The sequence below is a fragment of the Prionailurus viverrinus genome, chromosome D2 (genome assembly GCF_022837055.1).
Source record: "Prionailurus viverrinus isolate Anna chromosome D2, UM_Priviv_1.0, whole genome shotgun sequence".
Classification (NCBI taxonomy): Eukaryota; Metazoa; Chordata; class Mammalia; order Carnivora; family Felidae; genus Prionailurus; species Prionailurus viverrinus.
The window spans coordinates 68268666-68293331 of NC_062571.1; the positions used below are offsets into that span (position 1 = coordinate 68268666).

Genomic DNA, 24666 nt, shown 5'->3' on the forward strand with positions numbered 1-24666 from the left:
CTTAACCGACTGCGCCACCCAGGCGCCCCAATGAATTTTTTTTTTTAATATTTATTATTTAGAGGGTGGGGAGGGGCAGAGAGGGAGAGAGAATCCCAAGCAGACTTAAGCTGTGAGCGTGGAGCCTGACTGCAGAGCTTGAACCATGAGATCATGACCTAAGCTGAAATCAAGACTCGGATGCTTAACCGAGCCAACCAGGTGCCCCTGAATTGTCATTGTTAAGGTTAGAAAAAACGATCTTCACCATTACTGCTTGCACAGTAATAGCAAACACTTCTACAGTGTTTACCATATGTCAGGTATTCTAAGCACTTTACACATATTAACTCACTCATCCTTACAACCTAATGAAACACACTCATATTCTACAGCTGAGAAAACTAAGGCAAAGAAGAGTTATGCACACAGGTTACAAATGGGCCAGGATTCAATCAGCAGTCTGGCTCCTGAGTCCTCTATGGCCTTTCTACATGTTAATTAAAAAAGCATTTGTTATCTGTGACATTAAAATTTTAAATGTAATTATTTGGGTTTTTTGGGGGGGAGGGGGTTGGGACTGTTCTTTCCTTGAAATAGTCAATAACAAAGTCAAATGTCAAGTTTTGAGAAGATCCATGACAGCTACTTGGGGGCTGTACATGACAAATGGTTTATTCAGTTTCATCAGAGCTTCAAGACTCCTTTCTTGACAGAGGGGAAATTACATTTTATAACAGAGCTCCATAAGACAGTGTCATATTTGATTTTAAGAGTATTGAACTTAGCCACCTTCATTTGTAAAATACCACTGGTATCATGCTTCTCATTAAAACCTCACACTAGGAGACAGGTACTCCATGTCCCTAGGGATCCTTTTAGTTTAGTCCAGAAACACTGTTATCATCTTGACACCAGGACTTTTCAAAGGACCATATCTAGGTCTTTGACACAAAGACACTTGTGCTATACACTTTTTTTTTTTTAATGTTTTATATAGTATGGTCACCTTTATTACTTTTCTCTCCCGCAAAGCCCCTCTAGAATTAAATGTGCAGAAATTAAATGTGACTCTTTGGGTCAAAGGAGATACAAGTCTCAACACAAGAGTCTTGCCTACACAAACACCAGGTGAAATTACTATTCCAACAAACATGCCAAGGCAATCTCACCAAAATCCATTTTGTGTGGTGACACAATTATACCAAATTTCCTTCCAAGTGCTTTTTAGAGTTTCCTTGCAATCCTTCAAAGATACCATTATTAGTTAAGATGCTTGTTACACCGGTTACAAGAACAGTGTATTTTTAGGAGTTCTTCAGGCTAAGTAGCCCCTTTCTGTTGTAATTTGTGCCATGTATTTAAGAAAGACTTCACCTTTCATTCTGTCCTACAAGTTCTACCCTGTGGCCATAAATTATAGAAAGGAAAACAGTGATCCTCCTGGGTTGGGACGGAGGAGAAGGGGCAATGTAAAGAATTCTACTTCTCACCACTGTCCTCCTAAGTTTCAATTTGCCAAAATAATTAAAATTCATTAAATTAAAATTTTTATTTTCCCCCTTACCAAAAATTTACAAACACCTCTATACACAGCACAAACCCCTAAAATAAAAATAGTTTGTCCTTTAGGATCCAATGTCTTATATCTAATGGAAGAAGTACGTAAGGATTTATTGAAACCTTTATCACACACTCAATATTCTCTTTTCTGTGGAAATGATGAATGCATGTACACTGAAGCTTAATCACTAGATCAATGCTGCCAGCTAGGACTTCACCACCCTTCTGTTAACACATCCTGGAGATTTTAAAAACACTTTATTTAATAAAAGTTAAACATACAAAAAACTGAAATTAACACATATCCTAAAAATCACCATCTTCCAGTAATAGGAAGACATTTTACTATGCATATATTTGGCTTAAACTCAACTCAGGATAACTGTGATGTTCACTTAAACCAACAAATGCTGACAACTTGATCTAGTTAACAAAAATTACAAACTCAGCTACATGAACATAATATACAGGGAAATTATGGTCAGATTAATGCACAAGAAATACAGTAAATTTTTAATGATGAAACATTCAGTATTCTTGTTCATTAATTTAGCCTTGGTTTTTTTGTTTTTTGTTTTTTTACAAAAATAGTATCTACACTGTATACAGGGCTATACATCAGCTTTTTGTTTTCTTATATAAACATTACACATCCAAAAAATGGTACCACTACCATAAGGGAAAAATCAACACAGGAAAAGAGCAAACATTAAAAAAAAAAAAACACCACCTTAGAAAAGGTAGCAGGTCCTAAACATGGTTTCTTATTACATAAAACTCAGTGGAAAGAATGTAAAAGCTGAATCAATTTTAGAGATAGCCTAATAGGCTTAGCAAACAAATTATTGAAGGAAAAACCTCAAAACAAAGTTTGCCATTTACAAATTAACATATTTCTAGGCTTAATTAGGCAATAGCTAGGTTTACGTTGAAGATAAAAGAGCTCTTTAACAGGTTGGTATTTTGCCTTGATGTTCCAGTGAATTGCTACAATATGTGGCAAGTTCAAAGATCTGAGTATTCCAAGTTAGGACTTCACAAAATGTATACATGTATACCATCCATTAAGTAAGGGCCTGATATTAGGAAGATCAACAATTCATCTAAGTGCTGTATTTATGCAGCATCTATCTAGAAAAGTTGCTTTATTCAACAAACTTTGAGGAAACTGTGGTAGTAGTAACAAAAGTTAAATGAATAGCAGTTATCAAATGCAATTTCTTCAAGTTTCATTCTATTGAAGTCAAACAAGGACGACAATGGTATCTTCCTTACTCATCTAACAAATAATTTACCTTTAGAAAAATATAAGGATTAAAAAGGTAAATGTAAAGCCCTGCAGAGATGAAATCCAACAGTTTTTCTGATTATTGAGGCATCAAATGCCTGACATTGTATTTAGAGGTATCTTGATATTGTGTCATAGGTTTATCAGCAATTCCACAAGTTCCTACTCCAACTTTGCCGGTTACACTCTCAGGTGAAGCAAAAATACTCCTTTTAACCTAGTGGAAATAAAACAGAAACCATTTTGATTAGTTTTGGGGGAACAAAATTTCTATGATACACTTAAGTACATCAAGAGAACTGGAGTGCTCTTTTAAATAAAATCTACCAGAGATCCCCAGCATATAAAGCAGGTTAACAAACAGGTAGGATTCACCACACTCCCTCTAAGGGTATGTTAGGTACCAAACAGTTTTTCAAATTTTAATTTACAGAAGGGTAAACAATCTAGATCTTTTGTAATTCCTGATATAAACTCTCTCATAGTGTTTCTATTGCAGAGACCATGGCTAATGGAGATATTTTGCAATAAGCCAAATGGAAGATTGAAGAGGATTATGATAACAAGACCCAGCTATGATCTTTTGAACCTATGTACCACATTTTTTCATTTATTTTTTAATGTTTATTTATTTTTGAGAGAGAGAGAGAGAGAGACAGAGCATGAGTGGGGGAGGGGCAGAGAGAGAGAGAGAGGGAGACAGAATCTGAATCAGGCTCCAGGCTCCAAGCTATCAGCACACAGCCTGACGCAGGGCTCGAACCCACAAACTGTGAGATCATTACCTGAGCCGAAGTTGGATGCTTAACTGACTGAGCCACCCCAGGTGCACACCCCCACCCCCACCACCTTTTTCATTTTAAAGTTATTTTAATGACAGTTACACTTTTCAAGTTCATGAAGTATGATGAAAGGATTTACTAACCTGGCCTTTTTTGTTTTTAGAATAGGCTCTATTGTTAAACTGTTGCCATTTCACCTTCTGGTCCTCTCTTTCCTGCTCAAGTTCTTTTATTCTCTGTGCTTTTTTCAAAGCTTTCTTCTTTTTATATTCACGCTGCTGGGCAATCATTTCTTTTCTGTGTGGATATAACAGCTAAATGTCAACTCTTAAGATTTAATAGATGATTTCTTTAGAGATATTTAGCAGTGCAAAAAACAAAAAACAAAACCCTAGAACAACAACAAAAACCCATAATAAACCTACACATTCCATGAATAGAAGCACTAAACATCAACAGTGCCAATCACCCAGTATTACTACGTAAGGTTATTTGAGATACACAGCATCCTTGGAAGCTTTCAAACCATATCTATAATCTATTACCCATTCAAATCAACTATTTAAACTAGGACTTTCTGACATTTACCTCACTTTTTGCCAGATGTGTTTTAGAATGAGTTTTAATGTTAATAGAGGTCTAAACCTTTATCCTTTTCTAAATGGATAGCAACTTTATGCTGCATTTTGCAAAACTATATAAAGAGATGCAATGCAGATAAAACTATTTCATCTAGACTAGAAAAGTACAGAACAAAGGAAAATCACAGCTTAAAATTCTTAAAAACAAAAACTGGGGTTTTCAAAAACACTCCTCTATCTAGGATCAGAGCCTAAAGCTCTCTCAATAATTTCTGCTCAGTTTACATACTGACTTCTCACCAAGAGGATGATGAGGTCTTTAAAAAAGAGGCAATACAATCTAGAGGTCTTTGTATCATGTAATCATCACTATGAAGCTAAGGGTGGCTTTTTTACACAGATGTCAAAGACTAAAAATAGAGCGATGTTACATTGTTCTACGGTCTGATTTTTTAATTTTTTTAAATGTTTGTTTATTTTTGGGAGAGAGAGAAAGAGAGTACGAGTGGGGAAGGGGCAGAGAGAGACAGCAACCCAAGCAGGCTCCAGGCTCTGAGCTGTCAGCACAGAGGCCGATGCAGGGCTTGAACCCACAAACCGCAATATCATGACCTAAGCTGAAGTTGGACGTTTAACTGAATGAGCCACCCAGGCGCCCCTACAGTCTGATTTTCTTATTGGGATACTTAGGTGATCTAGTTTCCCCAAGCTCAAATATATTTACTTATGTAGCAACTTTTTAAAGTCTTGAGGGGCGCCTGGGTGGCTCAGTTGGTTAAGTGTCCAACCCAGGTCTTAAATTTCAGGGCCCTGAGTTCAAGCCTCACGTTGCTCCATGCTGGTCATGGAGCCTACTTAAAACAACAAAACTGTTGAAAAATCCAGAAAGAGAAAACTGTGGAAAATGTGTGTAAGTTCATTAAAATGTTAATTCTACCTCATATACAGGTCAAGCCATACACTTCTCTATCCTCCCACTGCTGCTCCCTGAGTTCAGGACACCATTACCTCACACCTGATCACTGCACTAGCTGCCTTCCCTCGGCTGTCAGGGATTATTTGAAAGCTCAACTATGATCATATTATCTCCTCTATTTGAAATACATCAGTGGCTGTCAAGCTCTTTGTGATTTGGCCTCAATCTCTAAGCTCTTGTCAAACCACCCATCTTCAAGCCCTATTTTCACTATAGGAATTTGTTTCCGTTACCTCTATGTTCCCACCTTGTTTTCTTTAAGTAAACATTTACTAAACTCTTACATTATCAAGAACTGTACCACATGCTTTATTAATGCTAACACTTAATCCTTAGAACCCTACAAAATAGATACTATCAACCCTGTTTTACAAATGAGGAAAGAAGTTAAAAAGTTTGCCCAAGGTCATACCTTCAAGTTCATTACCTAGCTAACTCCTTTTCAAATCTCAGTTTAGATGTCATTTTCTCAAAGAAATTTCCCCTGATGACTAAAGTACAGTTTAGGTATCTTTCCTCTGTTCCCTTAAAGTAACCATTATGTTCCCTTAGTAACTTCTATAATTTACTATTAAAATTCTCCTTTAATTTTGTGTTTTCTTCTCTAGACTATAAACTCAATCAGGACAAGGTCTAAGTTGGTTGTTTTCACTATGGTATAACTCCAGCACATGGTTCAGTGAGAGGTACATACTATCTTCTTAAGAAATGTTTACTGAATGCCTAAGTGGGAACCAAAATGTCTTCACTTTACCTAGGTATACACATACAATGCTGACCCTATACAGCTAATCTTCAAAACAACGATAAGGAGTATTTTAACATTCTCACCCTAATCTAGCCTGCGTGAATTCCACAGACTGCCTCAAATACCAAAATGGGGAAGATTACATTTAAACTGCTAAAGTCAAAGTCACTTACTTTGACATGGGCTTGTTGCCACTGTCCTCCTTTGCCTTCCTTCCTTCTTCTACAGGTTTGAGGTTCAACAGTGGAGTCACTTCAGCATTGCCATAGCCAGCAAAGGTGATTGCAGCGGTGCCATTTTCTTCATCTATCTCCTCAATCTCGGCTTCATAACACCTGTAAAGATATCATGACTGTAAGCAGGTGAGTAAAGGTTTAGTACTCAACCTATAAGACTTACACTGCAGTGATTCAACTATTACATGTGTCTAAAATGGAACTTCTGTAATCAGTTGGCTCTTTGGTAAAGATAATACAAACAGTAGTTGGAGTTAGCCATCTACTATCAAAAAAAAAAAGGGGGTTCCTAATCAAAATATTGTCAGGAAAAGTCTCCTACATGTCTATTAAATGTGCTTTAGTCTATCTCTTTGAGAAAGATATTTTTTATAGGAATAACTTCAGTGTATGTGCTTCACGTAAGTCTAAGATAGCCAACCATTCACTCAATTTTCAATCTGAGGAAGAAATTAGGATTATTTTTTAACTATCCATTCATTTTCCTCTGCTTTGATTTTTCTGTCCTCTAGGATCCAAGCCTACCAACTGCCCCAAAATTTATGCTAAAGCTAAAAACTAAACTGTATTATAGTGGTAACCACCCAAGAATCAAATTGACTTTACAAATCATATTGGCTATACAGAAAGATTAAAACAGGGTAGTTCAAACTGAATAAAAACTTCTTACCATTGTATTTTATTATTTCATGTTATAGTTAGAGTTTTTTTTCTACACTTACTGTCCATCTTCACTCCAGATTGCCATACACTTGTCTCCTACTTTCCATGAATGAGTGGGCTGAGTAGAAGCAAAACTGTCTGAACTTGCAAGAGTTTCAGAAGGCTGAGTTGACAGAAGGTCTTTGGTTAGTTCTATAACTTCCTAAAAAGAAAAAACAAAAACCATAGCATTATTTTTATAATTTGCTTATCACCTTTCAACAGGTTTTTATTTTGATGACTTTAGCTCTCCACCATAAAGCACTTATTAAGTACACTACATAAATCTACTTGCAGTTCATAACGATACTATGATGTAGGTACCATGATTATCCTCATGTAGAAACTAAGATACAATATTTTATACAGTGGTGGAACTGGGATTTAAACCCACAGTTGCTTTCAATTAACCTCAAATACTAACAGAAAGCGGCAGACTTGAGCTTATACCATTCTTCCTTTCTTTCTTCCTCTCTCTTTCTCTTTCTTTTTTTAAGTAAGCTCTACACCCAACATGGGGTTTGAACTCCTGACCCTATTATCAGGAGTCGCTTGTTCTACTGACTAAGCCAGCAAGGTGCCCCTACCATGGCATTATTTCTGAGTGCCTGTTTTAGCTAAAGAGATCTAATATGAGAAACAATCAATTATGAGGGACTGAACTAGATTCAAGATCACTTTTATCTTCTATCTTTGTCACATGTATTTCATGCAACTGGATTGTTTTACAGGGCATTATTGGCAGTAGTATTAACTCTCTAGCCAACATGTTCCCCACCCCCATCAAAAAAAAAAACCAAACCCGAAACACTTGAAGCAACCTTATTAGTAATACCTATTTCTACTAAAGTATTATAGGCATATAGAAAAAGCCAGTAGTCTTCCTAGTCACTTATTATAAAACTTACCCCATCCAGATAAGCAAATTACCAGGTCAGATTTAAAATATTCTAAAAAGCACATTAGCACAGCTTCATTTAAAAGGGAAAAATAAATGTAACACACATAGGCAGGCAATACCTGCCTGTGTGGCAAATATTTTCTCTATTTCAGGCTTACACTTATTGGCTTCACTCAAGGGTGTTTGGTAGGGTTAGTTAAAAAACTTAAAAGATATAGTACAAATGGCCGGATTTTGCTACCTATCTGCTTTTTTCACTCCAATGAAGATCTATGTTATGTATTACCTTATATGATTTATTTTAAAAACTCACATACCTGTTCCCCCACTGTTGCATATAAAATACCTTAAAACATCACAGTGTTTTGGGAGAAAAAAGTAGCAAAGTTAAACTCTATACTGAGTTTATGTCTCCCTCTGAAGTTTTATAATAGTAGCTCTGGTTCAGTAGCCAAGAAGTTATATATTACCTCTTTCCTAAAGATTCTAAATCTTCCTGGCTATTTCTGAAAAACTAATATTTGAGCCTTCAAAAAAAAAGGGGAGGGGGAGTAAGCCCTTGGAGAAAGGCCTGTTTTGTAAATAGAAAAACTAGGCTAACTCAGATTTGAATTAAAAATTCAGTATAGTATCTTAAATGACATTTTATTAGGTACCAAATAGCCATTCAAATGCCTTTTAATTAGATAATCCTTTGCAAATAAGGCAAAGAATTTCCAAATAAATAGATCAGGTACTATACAAAGAAGAATAAACTGTCCAGTCTTGTTTTTAATCGATTACTATTAAGGCCAGGAATATAATCCTTGACTCAAGAGTCAATACAATCCTTATCATTAAATAATTCCATTTAACTAAAACACAAACATGATTTCTGCATTTGTAGGTCTCTGATTTAGATTCTACCTCTCTTAAGACAGAGCATCTTGCCATTTTATTTTCCTAAGGAAATTACAGTTTCACCAAAGGGTCCTGAAAAGCTGTGCATGTTACAATAATTTTCAGAGCCCTGCACTGAAGTGACACTTTAAAAAAAATCCAGGGCTTATCCCTAGTTGTCCTTTCATTTTGCCATGTTTTACATACCCCTCCCAACAAACTATGAAGACCCTTTCAATGTTTTCTTTACATGTGCATATGGACCAAAGTATTAGAGAAACTATTTTATGTATGAGGGGGTTCTTAAAGGTACATACCATTAATTACTTTTCCTCCCCCAAGTCTGAGTTCTGAAACTGCTCCTTCATCGACAGATGGGCAGCAGTTACAGTAATCGGCAATTCCAGGAAGCATCAGATGTTGTGATCTACATATCAGCAGGTCAAAGGGTGCACTCAAGCACTCTGCTTACTGAAGGAAGGCGTTTCGGGGATGCAGAGAGCCACTGTAATATATGAGACAAGTGACTTGACCCCTGCCTCCTTTAGAACCAGTTTATTCAGCAAAACAGCCTAATAAATTGACTATTTTTGTGATTATCACAGACTGCCTCGGGAGCTAGTAAAAGCTAGCCTAGATTTTACTATACCTACTTTTTTAAGTGAAAAAAGGCAATTAGGACTTCAGTAGATTAATGTGCTGCCTGCTGAGTAACTGTATTCTACATGAAAGACAGGACATATAAATGTGGAAGCCTTACTGGCAAAATGAAGTCAATGAAAAAATGTAGGAAAGCACGGTCATAAATGAAAGGGGAAACAAATTCAAAACCAGGATAAAGACATTCCACTAAAGGAACACAAAATAAAGAAGGCCACAAACTCAGTCATCAGTCTGAACAACTTTTCAGCAAATATAAAAGGCAGAATTAAATATCCAAGGTATGAGGTATATCCCAGAAAATAGAGAAGAGAAAAAAAGGAAAATTATTTTTAAAAAACCCACGACAAAACAGAAGCTGTAACTATAGTCAGTGGAGACAATTACTAGGTGGAAGCAGATATGTAAACACTTTTCAGAACTTTAATCTTCAATGATGCCTTCCATCTCTGAGTAATTTTCAGTTCAAAACAGACCTGTATCTAGTAAACCAAAATGAAAAATTTGTTTTCATGACAAAATAAGAGCGAAAGAAATCGTGATCACGTCTGGTCAGGAAAAACGTACTATATTACTACTATCTGAAGTTTTAGAACTTAAGCTTCTAAATCTGTGCCATCCAATATGGTACTCACATGTGGCTACTAAAATAAAATTAAGAATTCAGTTCTTCAGCTATCCTAGCTACAGTTCAAATATTTAATTGTCCCTAGTGGCTCCAGTACTACAGTAGATATAGAATGTTTCCATCATCACAGAAAGTTCTACTGTAAACAGTGCTGTTCTAAATGGGTATTTTACGGATAAATAACCATTACTAACTGAACCCTAAATAAGCCATTTATGTGCTTACCACAATGCCTACCACAATGGCCTCTCTCCCTATAATACTTCCACTATAGATCATGTCATAGCAAGGCAATTCTGCCTGGACCCTGACAATTCATTCCAGAAACATTAAAAAGACCTCACAATAATGTTGTTTCAACCTTCACTCCCAACTCCCCCTCCACCAGTTCCACATATATCCCTCCTCCAACTGCCCAGGAAGCAATATACACAATATTGACAATGGTTTATTTTCTTCAAAGAAAAAAAGGACTGCTTTTAAGTTGGTAAAACAAGATGCATGCCAGGATCCTTCTTTGAAGCAAGCAGAAAGCTGGCCTAGGAATGGGAGAAACTGCTCCCAAAACATCTTTTTATTATCGACTGGCACTCTGAAATTCAGTGGCCTGACTTCTACATACTGAAGATGGGTCTTGGGGCGCCTGGGTGGCGCAGTCGGTTAAGCGTCCGACTTCAGCCAGGTCACAATCTCGCGGTCCGTGAGTTCGAGCCCCGCGTCAGGCTCTGGGCTGATGGCTCAGAGCCTGGAGCCTGTTTCCGATTCTTTGTCTCCCTCTCTCTCTGCCCCTCCCCTGTTCATGCTCTGTCTCTCTCTGTCTCAAAAATAAATAAATGTTAAAAAAAAAAATTTTTTAAAAAAAAGATGGGTCTTGTTTTCCGTGTTTTTAAAAACCACATACTATTGCAACTCAGGCAAGTTTATCCTAAATACAACTTAAACCTGAAAATATTCAACTCATTTTAATTATGTCCAGATAAATCCTTTCAAAGTCCTGTATCTGGACACCATTTCAAATAAGTTTCATTCATTTGCAGTTCTAATATCCCTAAAATATTAATGTTAATGAGCAAGAGGATGATAAAGGGAGGGAAAGAATTTAGATAGGATAAAGATGATTCAAGTTTTGTACTGAATCAGTAAAGACCATCTAACCAAAATACCTTTTAAAATTTTCAAAATAATCAGGTTCAAATTTTTAAGTTCTCAAAATTTTTAAAAATGAAGTAATACACATGTACATACATACAGTATTTTTATTAATCAACATAATGTTCTAAGAAACAACAGATATTTACTATAATGGTTTTGTCTGTCTTGAAACCCCAGTGCAAATTTTAAAAAGCAAGTTTCATACCTACAGAACTCTTCCATGACAAAACAAATTAAGATCTCCTTTCCACATCAATTTAACCTCAACAAGCGCCAACAACTACACTGTAAAATCTACCGTTAAATTCAAACATTATGTAACATTTATGCAGAAAACAAGTATCTCCTTAAATATTTTTATAATGTGTTTTCAATATAAGATGTTTACCTGCTAGCTTTGAAACACACATACACTCTTATTTCATGTTCAAGAACCTTGTGACATTAAAAAGAACCCTAATCATGTTACATTTTTCTCATTTTTTTAGTAATTTATAAAATTCTTCCACATTTGTTTTCATTCCAGTACAATTAACATTTTTAATTCCATATTATTTTTGTCCTTTTAGTTACCTTTGGAACTAAATTTCTTTTGCCAGATCTTTAAAAATAAAAGTACTTTCCACTGTAAAGTTAAATCAACTCTGATTTTTAAAAAATTATATAAGCATATAAAATTTACACAACAAAGAACAATGCTTTACTCATTTCGATGTATACAACTGAGGAAGCGGCAACCCTACTTCTGTGAGCAATATACACCTATGTGCATATACACGTTTACACACAAGGGAGGATAGCAGGAGAAACACTCCGAATTGTGCTTTGGATTCTATGCAAGAAATCATCTGAAAAACACAAATACTTTTTTTCAAACAATATAACTATTAGCGTCCTCTGATACTTACTTGTAAATCTTTCTTTAATTTCAGCAAATCTTCATTTTCTCCATTTCCAGACAATGCAGCTTCAACTTGCTGGAGTTGAGCTTTGTAGCTTGCCAGCTGTTTTGCTAGATCCTCTGACATCTAGGGAAAATAAAAAGGGTAAGACCATGAAAACTGAACAGAAAACACCATAAAAAATAACTTCCCTGTCTGCCTGACTTAATCTTTACCAGTTTTGCTCCCAATTCCTTCATAGAAGTCACTGCTGCAGCTCCTCACCATTACCTTTACACTTAGTTCTGAGAAAAGCTGTGAGCCAAACCCAAACATCAAGGCAATGAATTCTGCAGAGTATAAACTTGTCAGATAAATTCCACACAGAAACAGAAAATAAGAGCTAAGATAAAAGGGAAAAGGAGAATTTCTATTTTTTAAACTTGTGTTAACAAGGAAGACACTGTATTTGGCTGAGTTGTTACATCTTCACCAAAAAAAAAAGGGGGGGGGGAGAGCACTAATCGGTTGGAAGAGTCAAAGACTGCCGACAAAAATATTTTGAAGCACTAGAGAAAACTTCCAGAACAAAATACACATAGCTTTTGGATTAACTACATAAAAAATTCTCTGTACACGAGCTCTTTAGTTAGCGTGTTTAGAACCTCTTCCCCAGAGCAAACAAACCAACAAACCAACCCCCCAAAAACCCCAGTCACTTAAATACTGTCGATGCAGCGTCTTCATCAGAGAAACCGCACAAATACTATCCCAGTTAGGCATTCTAAGCAGCGTGCCTTTCACCAAATCTGGCTCATTCTTCTCCGGAAAGTAAGATAAAAGAATCCTTTCTCGATTTACAAAGCAAACACGCCGGGTTTCCGAGGATCCTTCTCTGTGTTTACGATTCCCGTCCAACGACAGCCTGGAAGCTTGGAAGGGCTCCAAGGGGGCTACCGCGAGCCTGCCTGCTCTCCTCCCAGTCACCCAACACCTCGGGGCCCGCCACAACTGGTCCATTATTTCAGACCTCGACATGCAAACACAATCTCCAGGGAAACCGAAAACACAAACGGAGCGGACCCCAGCGGGGCCAGAGCCTCACCCCCCCACCCCCAACACGCTCGGCACAGAACGGCCGAGGGCGTCCTAAAGAGGCCTCCCGCGTCCCCACCCCACCCGACGACGGGTTTCCGGGGTTAGCCTCGTTCGCCGCCACGACACCGAGACCCGAAGCCCGAGCCCCACCCGGGCAGCGCAGGGCCCACAACCTTGGCTGGGAGAGGTGGCCGGGCTCCCAACGTCCCTGCCGGCGCCCAGGCCTCTCCAGGGCGGCCCACTCCTCGGCCTCAGGCCTCCGCTGCAACTCGAGAGAGGCCGAGGCCTAGCGAGGCCCTGCGGGCTGCCTCACCCGGTTCTTTACCTTGTGTGGGGTTGGGGGCAGGGCGGCAAGAAGGGATCGGGACGGCGACAGCAGCGGCAGCAAAAGGAAAAAAAAAAAATCTCCGCGGCAACAACAGGGCGACTAGATCTGAAACAGAACTTGCTCGGCGATGAGGGGGAGGGGAAAAAAGCTGGAGACTGGAAGGAGGAAAAGACAGAAGCGGGTGAAATCTCGCGAACGTTGAAAGCCTCGCGAAAGGTCGCCCTACTCACGCGATTCCCAGCGTTCTCTGGGCGGCCCAGCCTTACTGGCGTTAGGGACGCGGACTGGGCGGAGCTTCGTTGGAAGGAAATGGCGTAGGTGGGCCGCGCCAGGCGCCGGATGTAGGTCTGGCTTATCTCAATTTCTGCTGAGAGTCGAGAGACGTTCTTTCGTAGGAGTTGGTGCCTTTGGGCCATTCCTTAAGTTCCCGAGGAAGTAATCGCGTGTGCCTTCTTAGACTAGTGGTGATGGGAGTTGGGAGGAACGGCGTTTAGTGCAGCGTTTATACTAGTGTTGGTTCGCAAAATGTGGTCCCGGCAACCTAGTTCCTGGTAATTTATTACAAATGCAAATTCTCAGCACCCATCCCACACCTACTGAATCAGAATCTCGAGGTGGCTCAGCAGCCTAGTTTAACAAGCGCTCCAGGTGATACCAGTGTCAGCCCAAATTTGACAACCATCGCTTTACCAAAAGCCAATTAAATTGTAGCAGAACCTGTTGGAGAAGAGGTTGATTTATTTAAAACCTATTTTGTTACAACCTACTTGGTTTTAATAAAGTAAATTGTATATAGGTTAATCTCGCCTGATAGGGAACAATCTCCAAGTTACAGTATTAAATGATGAGCAGAATGATGTGAATACTTGCATTTATGTTTAAAAAGCAATGCGCATTGTCTATGTTTCTAATAATATATACTCTTTCTAGACGGATACATAAATCTATCTAGAGGTTTGGAGTGGAAGCCAAATATTTTCACTGATTATCTTTTTTACTGTTTATCCTTTTAAAATTTTTTCCATACGTATACCGTTTGTTTGTTTTTTTCCAGTTAAAAAGAAAATCCTGTGACAAAGAGGCTATATGAATGCCAGGAAGGAACCTTCCCAGGCGAATTGGGGTCTTTTGCTGGACCGTTCAAGAAGGTCCTCCTCTCAGATGGGCTCTTTTGGACTGTGACATCTTGCTTTAATGCCTTCTTGCTTTTTTGAAGGGGTCTTCTCTTTTCTTCTCTACATACACAGACATATATCCCTCTTATTTAGTCAGATAACCTTTATAGAGATGGAAACTAGATTTGTGATAATTGAGTGGCAATTTGTAAGAATTGAAAATGCTGCAGAGGGCAGCAGTGTGTTGCTAGAATTAAGAGGGAAGACCAGAAAGGATGTAATTCCTTAACATAATAGAAATTTGTTTAAAATATAATGTAGTTTAGGGGCGCCTGGGTGGCGCAGTCGGTTAGGCGTCCGACTTCAGCCAGGTCACGATCTCGCGGTCCGTGAGTTCGAGCCCCGCGTCGGGCTCTGGGTTGATGGCTCAGAGCCTGGAGCCTGTTTCCGATTCTGTGTCTCCCTCTCTCTCTGCCCCTCCCCCGTTCATGCTCTGTCTCTCTCTGTCCCAAAAATAAATAAACGTTGAAAAAAAATTAAAAAAAAAAAATATAATGTAGTTTTTAACAACTGCTTTTATTCTAATTGTGTACTTTAAGAACTAATGCCAGGAGGATCTTCCCAGAATATAAAGTAAACTTTACAGTTGTGTAAAAATCTCTCAAATAAGAGAACTCTTAATGGAAACCCCCCCCCCCCATCAGAAAATAGGAAAGTATTTATTATAAGGTCCTATATGGATTTCTGGATCATCTTGATAGTTTTGTTTTCAGTATTGTTTTTAATCTCTCCCTCCTCTGTGCAACATAGATTATATTTCGGCGGGGGGAGCAATATAGTTTTAATTTTAGTTCCCACAAAGAGATAGCAGTGTATGTACCAGGCGTCATTCTAAGCACTTTACAGGTACCCATTTAATTTTCACAATGGTTCAATAGAAACAAAACTGGAGCAAATATAAACTTTGACTAAGAGTGATACTTCAAGTAAGGGTTCAGAATTACCATCTCAATTGAAGTGTGAAAATCTATTTTCCTTATCTAACGTTCTCATTCAAATCTGATCATGTTTGTTCTTCAAAAACAGCTGTATCTAAAACTTCTAGTTCTTTATTTTTTCTTTTTAATTTTTATTTAACTTATTTTTTAAATTTATATCTAAGTTAGCATATAGTGCATCAATGATTTCAGGAGTAGATTCCTTAATGCCTCTTACCCATTTAGCCCATCCCCCCTCCTACAACCCCTCCAGTAACCCTCTTTGTTCTCCATATTAAAGAGTCTCTTATGTTTTTGTCCTCCTCCCTGTTTTTATATTATTTTTGCTTCCCTTCCCTTATGTTCATCTGTTTTGTATCTTAAAGTCCTCATATGAGTGAAGTCCTATGATATTTGTCTTTCTCTAATTTCGCTTAGCATAATATTAACCCTCTACTTCCATCTGCATAGTTGCGAACAGCAAGATTTCTTTCTTTTTGATTGCCGAGTAATACTCCTTTGTATATATATATACCACATCTTCTTTATCCATTCATCCATCTATGGACATTTGGGCTCTTTCCATATTTTGGCTATTGTTGATAGTACTGCTATAAACATTGGGGTGCATGTGCCCCTTCGAAACAGCACACCTGTATCCCTTGGATAAATACCTAGTAGTGTAATTGCTGGGTTGTAGGTTCTATTTTTAATTTTTTGAGGAACCTCCATACTGTTTTCCTGAGTGGCTGCACCAGTTTTCATTCCCACCAGCAGTGCAAAAGAGATCCATTTTCTCTGCATCCTCACCAACATCTGTTGTTGCTTGAATTGTTAATGTTAGTCATTCTGACAGGTGTGAGGTGGTATCTCATTGTGGTTTTGATTTGTATTTCCCTGATGATGAGTGATGTTGAGCATTTTTTCATGTGTCAGTTGGCCATCTGGATGTATTCTTTGGAGAAGTTCTATTCATGTCTTTTGTCCATTTCTTCACTGGATTATTTGTTTTTTGGGTGTTGAATTTGAGAAGTTCTTTATAGATTTTGGATTCCAACCCTCTATCTGATATGTCATTTACAAATATCTTCTCCCATTCTGTCGGTTGCCTTTTAGTTTTGCTGATTGTTTCCTTTGCTGTGCAGAAGTTTTTATTTTGATGAGGTCCCAATAGTTCATTTTTGCTTTTGTTTCCCTTGCTTCCGGAAACGTTTTGAGTAAGAAGTTGCTGCGGCCAAGGTCAAAGAGGTCTTTGCTTTCTCCTGGAGGATTTTGATGGCTTCCTGTCTTACATTTAGGTCTTTCATCCATTTTGAGTTTATTTTTGTGTATGGTGTAAGAAGGTGGTCCAGGTTCATTTTTCTGCATGTTGCTGTCCAGTTTTCCCAGCATCACTTGCTAAAGAGACTGTCTTTATTCCATTGGATATTCTTTCCTGCTTTGTCAAAAATTAATTGGCCATATGTTTGTGGGTCCGTTTCTGGGTTCTCTATTCTGTTTCATTGACCTGAGTGTCTATTCTTGTGCCAGTACCATACTGTCTTGATGACTACAGCTTTGTAATACAGCTTGAAGTCTGTAAAACTTCCAGTTCTTTAAACCTGATATTTATTTTATTGAAACCTAGTAAGTAGGAGCACCTGGGTATTTCAGCTGGTGAATTGTTCAACTCTTGATTTCGTCTTAGGTCATGAACTTTTGGTTGGTGAGTTGGAGCCCCTCATCAGGCTCCGCACTGACAGTGTGGAAACCTGCTTGGGATTCTCTCTCTTCCTCTCTCTCTGCCCTTCTCCCACATGGGATGACAAAATAGACATTAAAAAAATAGACATTAAAAAAAAACTTAGGGGGCGCCTGGGTGGCTCAGTCGGTTGGGCGTCCGACTTCGGCTCAGGTCATGATCTCGCGGTCCGTGAGTTCGAGCCCCGCGTTGGGCTCTGTGCTGACAGCTCAGAGCCTGGAGCCTATTTCAGATTCTGTGTCTCCCTCTCTCTCTGACCCTCCCCCATTCATGCTCTGTCTCTCTCTCTGTCTCAAAAATAAATAAAAACGTTAAAAAAATTTTTTTTTAAACTTAGTAGGTAGATAACATTTGAAGACTCCAAATTGTCATTAGAATATACAACTATTTCCTTTCACTACTAAAGAAAATTAAAGTATAGCAGCTGCCTTTGGAAATGTACCAACCCACTGCAGAGCACAAGAGTATGCAACAAACTGTTGGTTAACTGAGAGACTGTATTCTTTAGCTTAGCTTTTACTGCATCCCTTCCTGACAAAAGGTAGCCTCAGATTTGCTCACATTTTTTACTATCTTGACAAATGCCTAAAGGGATGAAGTAGAGACATGTACATAGACATAATAGCTGCTTGTGCCCTTTGCCTTCTTTAGTCATAATAGATGTTTTGAATGTTTGCCTGGAGATTTGCTGCAGGGCAAGCTACTGGCTTGCCTATTATGTATATGTATATAGTGGATATATTGATATATATATCTATATATACATGACATATATATATCTGTATATATTATACATATCTATTATATGTATCTTCTTAGAAGTATGTATTATATGTATATAAGTACTTCTTAGAAGTACTTAGTAAGTACTTCTTAGATGTATTATATGTATATATTATATCTATCTATCTATATATATATTATACATATCTATTGTATATATTGTCTTAGAAGTATACATAGGGGTACCTGGGTGGCTCAGTCGGTTAGGCATCCAACTCTTGATTTCAGCTCAGGTCATGATCTCACAGGTCGTGAGTTCTAGCCCCAAGTCAGGCTCTGCACTCTCTGTGCAGAGCCTGCTTGGGATTCTCTCTCTTTCTGCCCCTCCCCTGCTCATTCTCTCTCTACCTGTCTGTCTGTCTGACTCTCTCTGTTTCTCTCAAAATAAAATTTAAAAACCTTTTAAAAATACGAATTTTTTTAAAAATTTTTTTTTTTCAACGTTTATTTATTTTTGGGACAGAGAGAGACAGAGCATGAACGGGGGAGGGGCAGAGAGAGAGGGAGACACAGAATCGGAAACAGGCTCCAGGCTCTGAGCCATCAGCCCAGAGCCCGACGCGGGGCTCGAACTCACGGACCGCGAGATCGTGACCTGGCTGAAGTCGGACGCTTAACCGACTGCGCCACCCAGGCGCCCCAAAAATACGAATTTTTAAAAAAAGGGATATAATTTCTCCCAGTGGAGAGTGCCCATATCTTGACATCTAGATACATTTATCCATAAAGAGACAGCATTCCTTGGAAAAATGGCTGTTTTTAGGTCTCAGGCACAGAAAGTACAAAAGTATTTAGGTGAGCCTAGAGCACCTTGCCAGAAAGCGAGGAAGTATCCCAAAACTAATAAGATCACGTCAAAAGCTCATAGAACCCAATTTGACTCCAGTGGCCAAATGTGAGTCAAGTTGGGCTAAACAGAATAATGACTGTGATAGATTATCAGAGCACGAATGCATTTTTAGAATCCCTGAGTCAGGCACCTGGGTGGCTCAGTTGGTTAAGCATCTGACTTCGGCTCAGGTCATGATCTCATGGTTGGTGAGTTCAAGCCCCACATCTGACTCTGTACTGACAACTCAGAGCCTGGAGCCTGCTTTGGATCTGTGTCCCTCTCTCTATACACCTCTCCCACTCACGTTCTCTCTCTCTCTCTCTCTCTCTCTCTCTCAAAAATAAATAAACATTAAAATCCCTAAGTCTAGAGTGATACTCAGAATCAAGGGTGAGGGAAGGGCCTTTTTTCTTTGTAGGAGAATGCTGGCCAATACCTATAGATGGAATAATAGAATTGGAAAAATCGTTATGTGCAGTCCCCAATAATTGAGGCAAAGATCATCAATAGAAGCTAAAACCCATCTTGTAAAGAAGTAGGAGAAAGGGGGATGTTTGCAAAGTGGCAGAATATCACGCCATAGATTACTTAATTACAAAGGGAGAGTAAGGAAATTCAGCAGTCACCAACTTAACCTAGTGATCACATTGAGCATGACCAATGGTGGGACAACCTGACTTTATAGTCCTCTTGACTTGATGCAACATGAAATAACAGCATCACCAATGAAAAGTCTGCCAAAAATGCTTAACCTGACTATAATCAATCCTTTTGACCCAAATTTCAATTTACAGGAAATATGGAGTTAGAGGAACAGATAAAATGACCCTGATGGAAGAATCAGATCCAGAATGTGAGACATTCCATAAGAAAACGCCTAAATTCTTCAAAAGGTCAGTGTCGTTAAAAAGAGTGTGGAACTGTTCTAGATTAAGATACAAAAGACCTAACAATAAATGCAATGGATAAATCTTGGTTGGGTCTTGGTTTGAAAAAGCTATAACAGAAATTTTAGAGTACTTTGGGAAATTTGAATATGGACTGGGTATTAGATGATATTGAATTACTATTAACTGAGTGTGAAATTTACTTTGGTTACTTAGGAAAATGACCCATTCAGATATTTAGGGATGAAATACCATAACATCTGTAATTTATCTTTAAATGGTTCAGCAAAAAAAAATTGTATGGAATTTCATAAAATCATGTTGGTGTGTGCATGAATATATGTATACTTGTGTGTATTTACACAGTAGTAGCCACTTATCCACGGGCAATATGTTCCAAGACCCCTAGAGGATGCCTGAAACCATAAATAATGCCAAACCCCATATATACTGTGTTTTTTCCCATACATAACATACTTATAATAAGGTTTAATTTATAAATGAGGCACAGTAAGAGATTAACAATAATAAATAATAAAATAGAACAATTATAACAATATTATAACAATATACTGTAACAAAAGTTATGTGACTGTGGTCTCTCTCTCTCAAAATATCTTCTTGTACTGTACTCACCCTTCTTGTGATGATGTGAGATGATAAAATGCCTATGCAATGAGATGAAGTGAGGTGAATGACGTAGGTGTTGTGACATAGTGTCAGGTTTCTATTGACTTTCTGACTGTACATCAGAAGAGGATTATCTGCTTGTAGACTGCAGTTGACCATGGGTAACTGAAACCGTGGAAAGTGAAACTGCAGATAAGGGGGGACTACTGTGTGTGTGTGTGTGTGTGTGTGTGTGTGTGTGTGTGTACACACATATATGTATACGTGTATGAATATATATACAGAGAGAGAGAGGAAGAAAGAATTAAAATGTGTTAGATGTTAAGATGTTAATGGTTATTGTGGAGGATATGTGACTTCATTGTACTAATCTTTCAACTTTTCTGTATGTTTCAAATTTTTCAAAATAAAAAGAGAAAAGTATTTGTAAACTAGCTAGTATGGTTTTAGGTGATTGTGTGTGTGTGTGTGTGTATGTGTGTGTGTGTTTAGGGAGTGGTGGGGGAATCTCAGCAGATTGAGAGGATCTCTAGGAGCTAGAAGTAGTTTAACAAGCTTAGAAGTAATATGAGAGATTACAAAAGCTTATGTGATTGTCAGAAACAAAAGGCCATAGAAAGCCTATGGGTCAAGGTCTAGCAGGAAGATGTGGGCAGTGGAGGCTGAAGCAGTCACAGGAGCTCTTTGAAGGCCAGGAAGGAAAGCATGAGAATGAATTACTTTGACTTCCCCACATGCAGGAGAGAGTCCAATGGGCCTTGCCCTCTGATGTAGTGATAGGAACTTTTTTCTTTTTTTTTTTTTTTTGGCCCTATCTGGCTTTCTCATATAACAGCCTCCAGAGGTAGTCTTAAGATGGTCTTTTAAACTCGGAGTTAATTGGATTCATCTGTATCACAGCCCTTGAAAATACCCTCTTTATCTGAGTGTTTCCCACCCCCATGTTCATGTTGACTATTTATTTAACTTAGAAAATTTATTTAACTTAGAAAATAACTTAGTTATTGCAGAAACAGCCTGGAACATTCTATATCACTATTATTGTACAATGAATAATAGAGCATAATAGAGCAACCTTTTTTTTTTTTTTTTTTTAGGATACTTACACCAGACAACCTGAGTAGCCGGGGATATATGTACCCAAATGTAAAGAGCAAAAAGGAGACAGTGAACACAACTTCTTTCCAGAAGCCAAAATAAGCCCCAGATTTTTGCCCCATGAAAACTAATGCATATAGTTTGATACGGTCACATTTAACCATTTTATTGATAATAGTGTCAGCAGTTGCAAAGAACTGTACAATGGAGGCCTCAATGCTCAAAGAACCCATTAGGTGGCAGTGGGGACACAGGCATCTTTTGATGTCTGATTACAGCCCGCCCCCGCCCATGCTTCCTCCAGTTATGGAGCCTTAGGGAAGTGACATCGTCAGGCAGCTTTTCAGGGGAGGAGATAGGGGAGGCAAACAACCAGAGAAAACAAACAAAAGTTATGGCCTATAGTATCCAACAGATGAGGAACTGTTGGTCATCTGGACTGAACTCCTGTTCTTGATTTTAACATGTTTTTATTTGTCCTTGTTATGATTCTTTCAGTAAAATAACTTTATACCTAAGTTCTTTAGATGACTTGTGTGCTGTTTACAATATCTCTGTGTTGTCAGTTTTTGAACATAAGCTAGAACGTGAGTATGGAGTATGGCTCATTTTGCTTGGGACCCAGTACATTTAATACGTACATTTATAGTGATACTCTCATTCTCTGTAATGAGTGCTCATGAAAGGCTTTTTGTGGTCCTGGTACGTGCTGTACATTGAGATTCCTGGGAAAAGGACTCTGACATTTCTTTGCAAGAAGTTTATTGGGGAGTGCCTTTAGGAACATCCCCTGTGAGAGTGACAGGAGCAGGGCTGGGCCGAGGGAGAAGAAGCTGCCACACGTGTGCAGCCCATCCTGTAGGAGCTCCAGGGCTGGATGGCTCCTCAGAGACCCCCTTGGGACTTTATACCTACCCAACCCCAAATGATCAGCCAATATATGTGGGCTGCCCCTGTGAAGGGGGCAGAAAAATAATTCGGCTGGACACTGTCAGCCACCAACACTCCCTCATTCTGGGTGAATGAGCACCTCAGTCCCGAAAGAGGAATCTGGGCCACACACCAGAGTATCTACAGCAGGGGAGAAGGCCTACTTTCTCTGCATCACCCTTATTTTTAGGCACCTCTGATGCTGCCTCTCCCACAGACGCTACCTGTATTAGAAACTGTGAAACAGGGGCACCTGGGTGGCTCAGTCGGTTAAGCGGCTGACTTCGGCTCAGGTCATGATCTCGCAGTCCGTGAGTTCGAGCCCCATGTCGGGCTCTGTGCTGACAGCTCAGAGCCTGGAGCCTGTTTCAGATTCTGTGTCTCCCTCTCTCTCTGACCCTCCCCTGTTCATGCTCTCTCTCTCCCTGTCTCAAAAATAAATAAAAAAACGTTAAAAAATTAAAAAAAAAAAAAAACTATGAAACAGGCAGGCCCGAGTGCCGGAGTCCATCTGGGCACCCTCTGGAGGGATGCAGTGCAGGGTCACCATGGCAGACCTGCAGCAGCTCCAGGTGCAGAAGGCAGTAGACTCCGCGGTGAAGAGTCTGCAGAGAGAGAACATCCAGAAGATGCTCATGTTCTGGTACAGCTGTTGTGAGGATAGTCGGGAGGCCATGCGGCAGGTGCACCAGTGCATTGAGCACTGCCATGCGCCTCTGGCTCAAACCCAGTTGAAGAAATTCCAGGGCTGCCTGGCCCAGTGCACCATGCACTGCAGTGACAAAGCCAAAGATTCAATAGATGCAGGAAATAGAGGGTTTCAGGTGAAGTGGCAGCTGGAGACTTGTGTGACCAAGTATGTGGATGACCACATGCACCTCATCCCAACCATGACTGAGAAGATCTCTTATCCACTGGGAACTTGAAGTCTTTGTAATTGGCCATCAAGGCTGACAGCAGTAATCCATTTAATTTTTTTTAATGTTTATTTTATTTTTGAGAGATACAGAGCATGAGTGGAGGTGGGGCAGAGAGCAAGAGGGAGACACAGAATCTGAAGCAGGCTCCAGGCTCCAAACTGTCAGCATAGAACCCGACATGGGACTCGAATCCATGAATCCTCACATGGTGACCTGAGCCGATGCGGGAGGCTTAACCGACTGAGCCACCCAGTGCCCCAGCAGGAATCCATTTAAAAAGCAAAATGAATTTTGGTCTTTGAAGTTTATGAAGAAATTAAGGATAGCAGGCAAGTTTGAGGCATGTGTCACTTGCCTCTACACACTGGTTCCTTTGTGTTTCAACCCTAGAAAGTGAAATGGAAAAAACTGGTGCTAAAATTTAGGTCTGAGATAGCACAGGAGAATTTTTGGTAACCTAAATTTCACATGCACTGGCACTAGGGATCTCCCTTGTACCAAGCCAGAGGCTTTAAGGTACAAGATTCTTCTTAGTATACAGGTACAAACAGGTTGCTAGGTTCCCCTAACCTGCCTATGATCTGGTGGAGTACAAGCAGAGATGTTTCTGTTGTTGCCAACCTCCTGTTTACCAGAAGGATCACCAAATCATTTTCTATAAGCTGTAAAACAAAGTCCATGAGGTCGCTAATTTAGAAAGGAAAAAAGCTTTCTGGGTCTTTGTTTTGCTTGGTTTTGTTTTATATACAGTGTTTTGTTTTATATATATGAAGTTGATTTAAGGTGCGAAGGTGGGAGAGGTAGTTTGGGTAAGAACTTTCAACAGTTCCTCGTGGGTATCTATTTCTGGCCATCAAGATGTGGATATGCATTTCTTGAAATACGTATTACATCTTTCAGCTAAGAGACCCTGCAGAAACAAGAGAAGGGATGTTACACTGGGTATGGGAAGCAGATCTCCCCTCTCACTGGCTGTCATGATGGGCCCTGAGCCTATCTGCAGCAGAACAACTGAACAATCTTGCCATAACACTTTCCCTTGAAGGGTAAGGGGGTTTTGATTGCACTATGTACCAGTATCCAGGAGTGAACATTGAAGGAGAAACTGTTGCCTTCTTAATTAAGAGAGTTATTAGGTACTGAATTTGGAAAAACCTGGTTTTTATAGAAGAGAAGGAAGGAAAGCCTAAACTCAGTATTGCTTATTTAGCCCCCTGAAATAACAGAGCCCTATTGAGACAATCCCTTGGCAACAGGAAGGCTGAAGGAGAAAAAGTAAGCAACTCGGGTGAGCTGTGATTCCTTTAAAGCAAAAGATGGACAGCCACCCCCTCATTACCAAATAACACTTTTGCCTGTGGCCGTTGCAGT

At 39.1% G+C, this 24666-nt stretch overlaps 2 protein-coding genes and 1 long non-coding RNA gene across 6 annotated transcripts; 2 read left to right on the forward strand and 1 right to left on the reverse strand.

Moving 5' to 3' along the window:
* Positions 1-1783: 1783 nt before the first annotated feature.
* Positions 1784-13547, reverse strand: SMNDC1 (survival motor neuron domain containing 1). 2 transcript variants are annotated; one of them, XM_047825565.1, is made up of 6 exons: positions 13380-13547; positions 11984-12103; positions 6876-7018; positions 6091-6252; positions 3756-3909; positions 1784-3047 (listed from the first exon to the last, which is right to left on the reverse strand). In XM_047825565.1, the coding sequence occupies exons 2-6, from the start codon at positions 12101-12103 to the stop codon at positions 2910-2912; spliced, it is 717 nt and encodes a 238-aa protein (XP_047681521.1). In that variant the 5' UTR covers positions 13380-13547; the 3' UTR covers positions 1784-2909. The 2 variants fall into 2 exon arrangements, with proteins under 2 accessions (XP_047681521.1, XP_047681522.1); XM_047825566.1 differs by lacking the exon at positions 13380-13547 and adding an exon at positions 8953-9140 and having other exon boundaries at positions 11984-12108.
* Positions 13548-13610: 63 nt separating this feature from the next.
* LOC125147977 (uncharacterized) lies at positions 13611-21539 on the forward strand. Of its 3 annotated transcripts, none has more exons than XR_007145369.1 (3): positions 13611-13700; positions 19625-19723; positions 21445-21539. It is a non-coding gene; the product is annotated as an uncharacterized LOC125147977 (long non-coding RNA). The 3 variants fall into 3 exon arrangements; XR_007145368.1 differs by having other exon boundaries at positions 13613-13723; XR_007145370.1 differs by having other exon boundaries at positions 13696-13727.
* A 1366-nt stretch (positions 21540-22905) lies between these two features.
* LOC125147619 (protein FAM136A-like) lies at positions 22906-23301 on the forward strand. Its single transcript, XM_047824683.1, has one exon. The coding sequence runs from the start codon at positions 22906-22908 to the stop codon at positions 23299-23301; it is 396 nt and encodes a 131-aa protein (XP_047680639.1).
* Positions 23302-24666: the final 1365 nt, after the last annotated feature.

Excerpts from the sequence above, each read along its gene's own strand:
- SMNDC1 (XM_047825565.1), bottom strand. The coding sequence starts at position 12,103 with ATGTCAGAGGATCTAGCAAAACAGCTGGCAAGCTACAAAGCTCAACTC. Across the intron at positions 7,019-11,983 it reads AATTAAAGAAAGATTTACAA|GAAGTTATAGAACTAACCAA; the intron begins GTAAGTATCAGA and ends TTTTCTTTTTAG. Across the intron at positions 3,910-6,090 it reads GGCAACAAGCCCATGTCAAA|AAAAGAAATGATTGCCCAGC; the intron begins GTAAGTGACTTT and ends ATATCCACACAG.
- LOC125147619 (XM_047824683.1), top strand. The coding sequence starts at position 22,906 with ATGCAGTGCAGGGTCACCATGGCAGACCTGCAGCAGCTCCAGGTGCAG.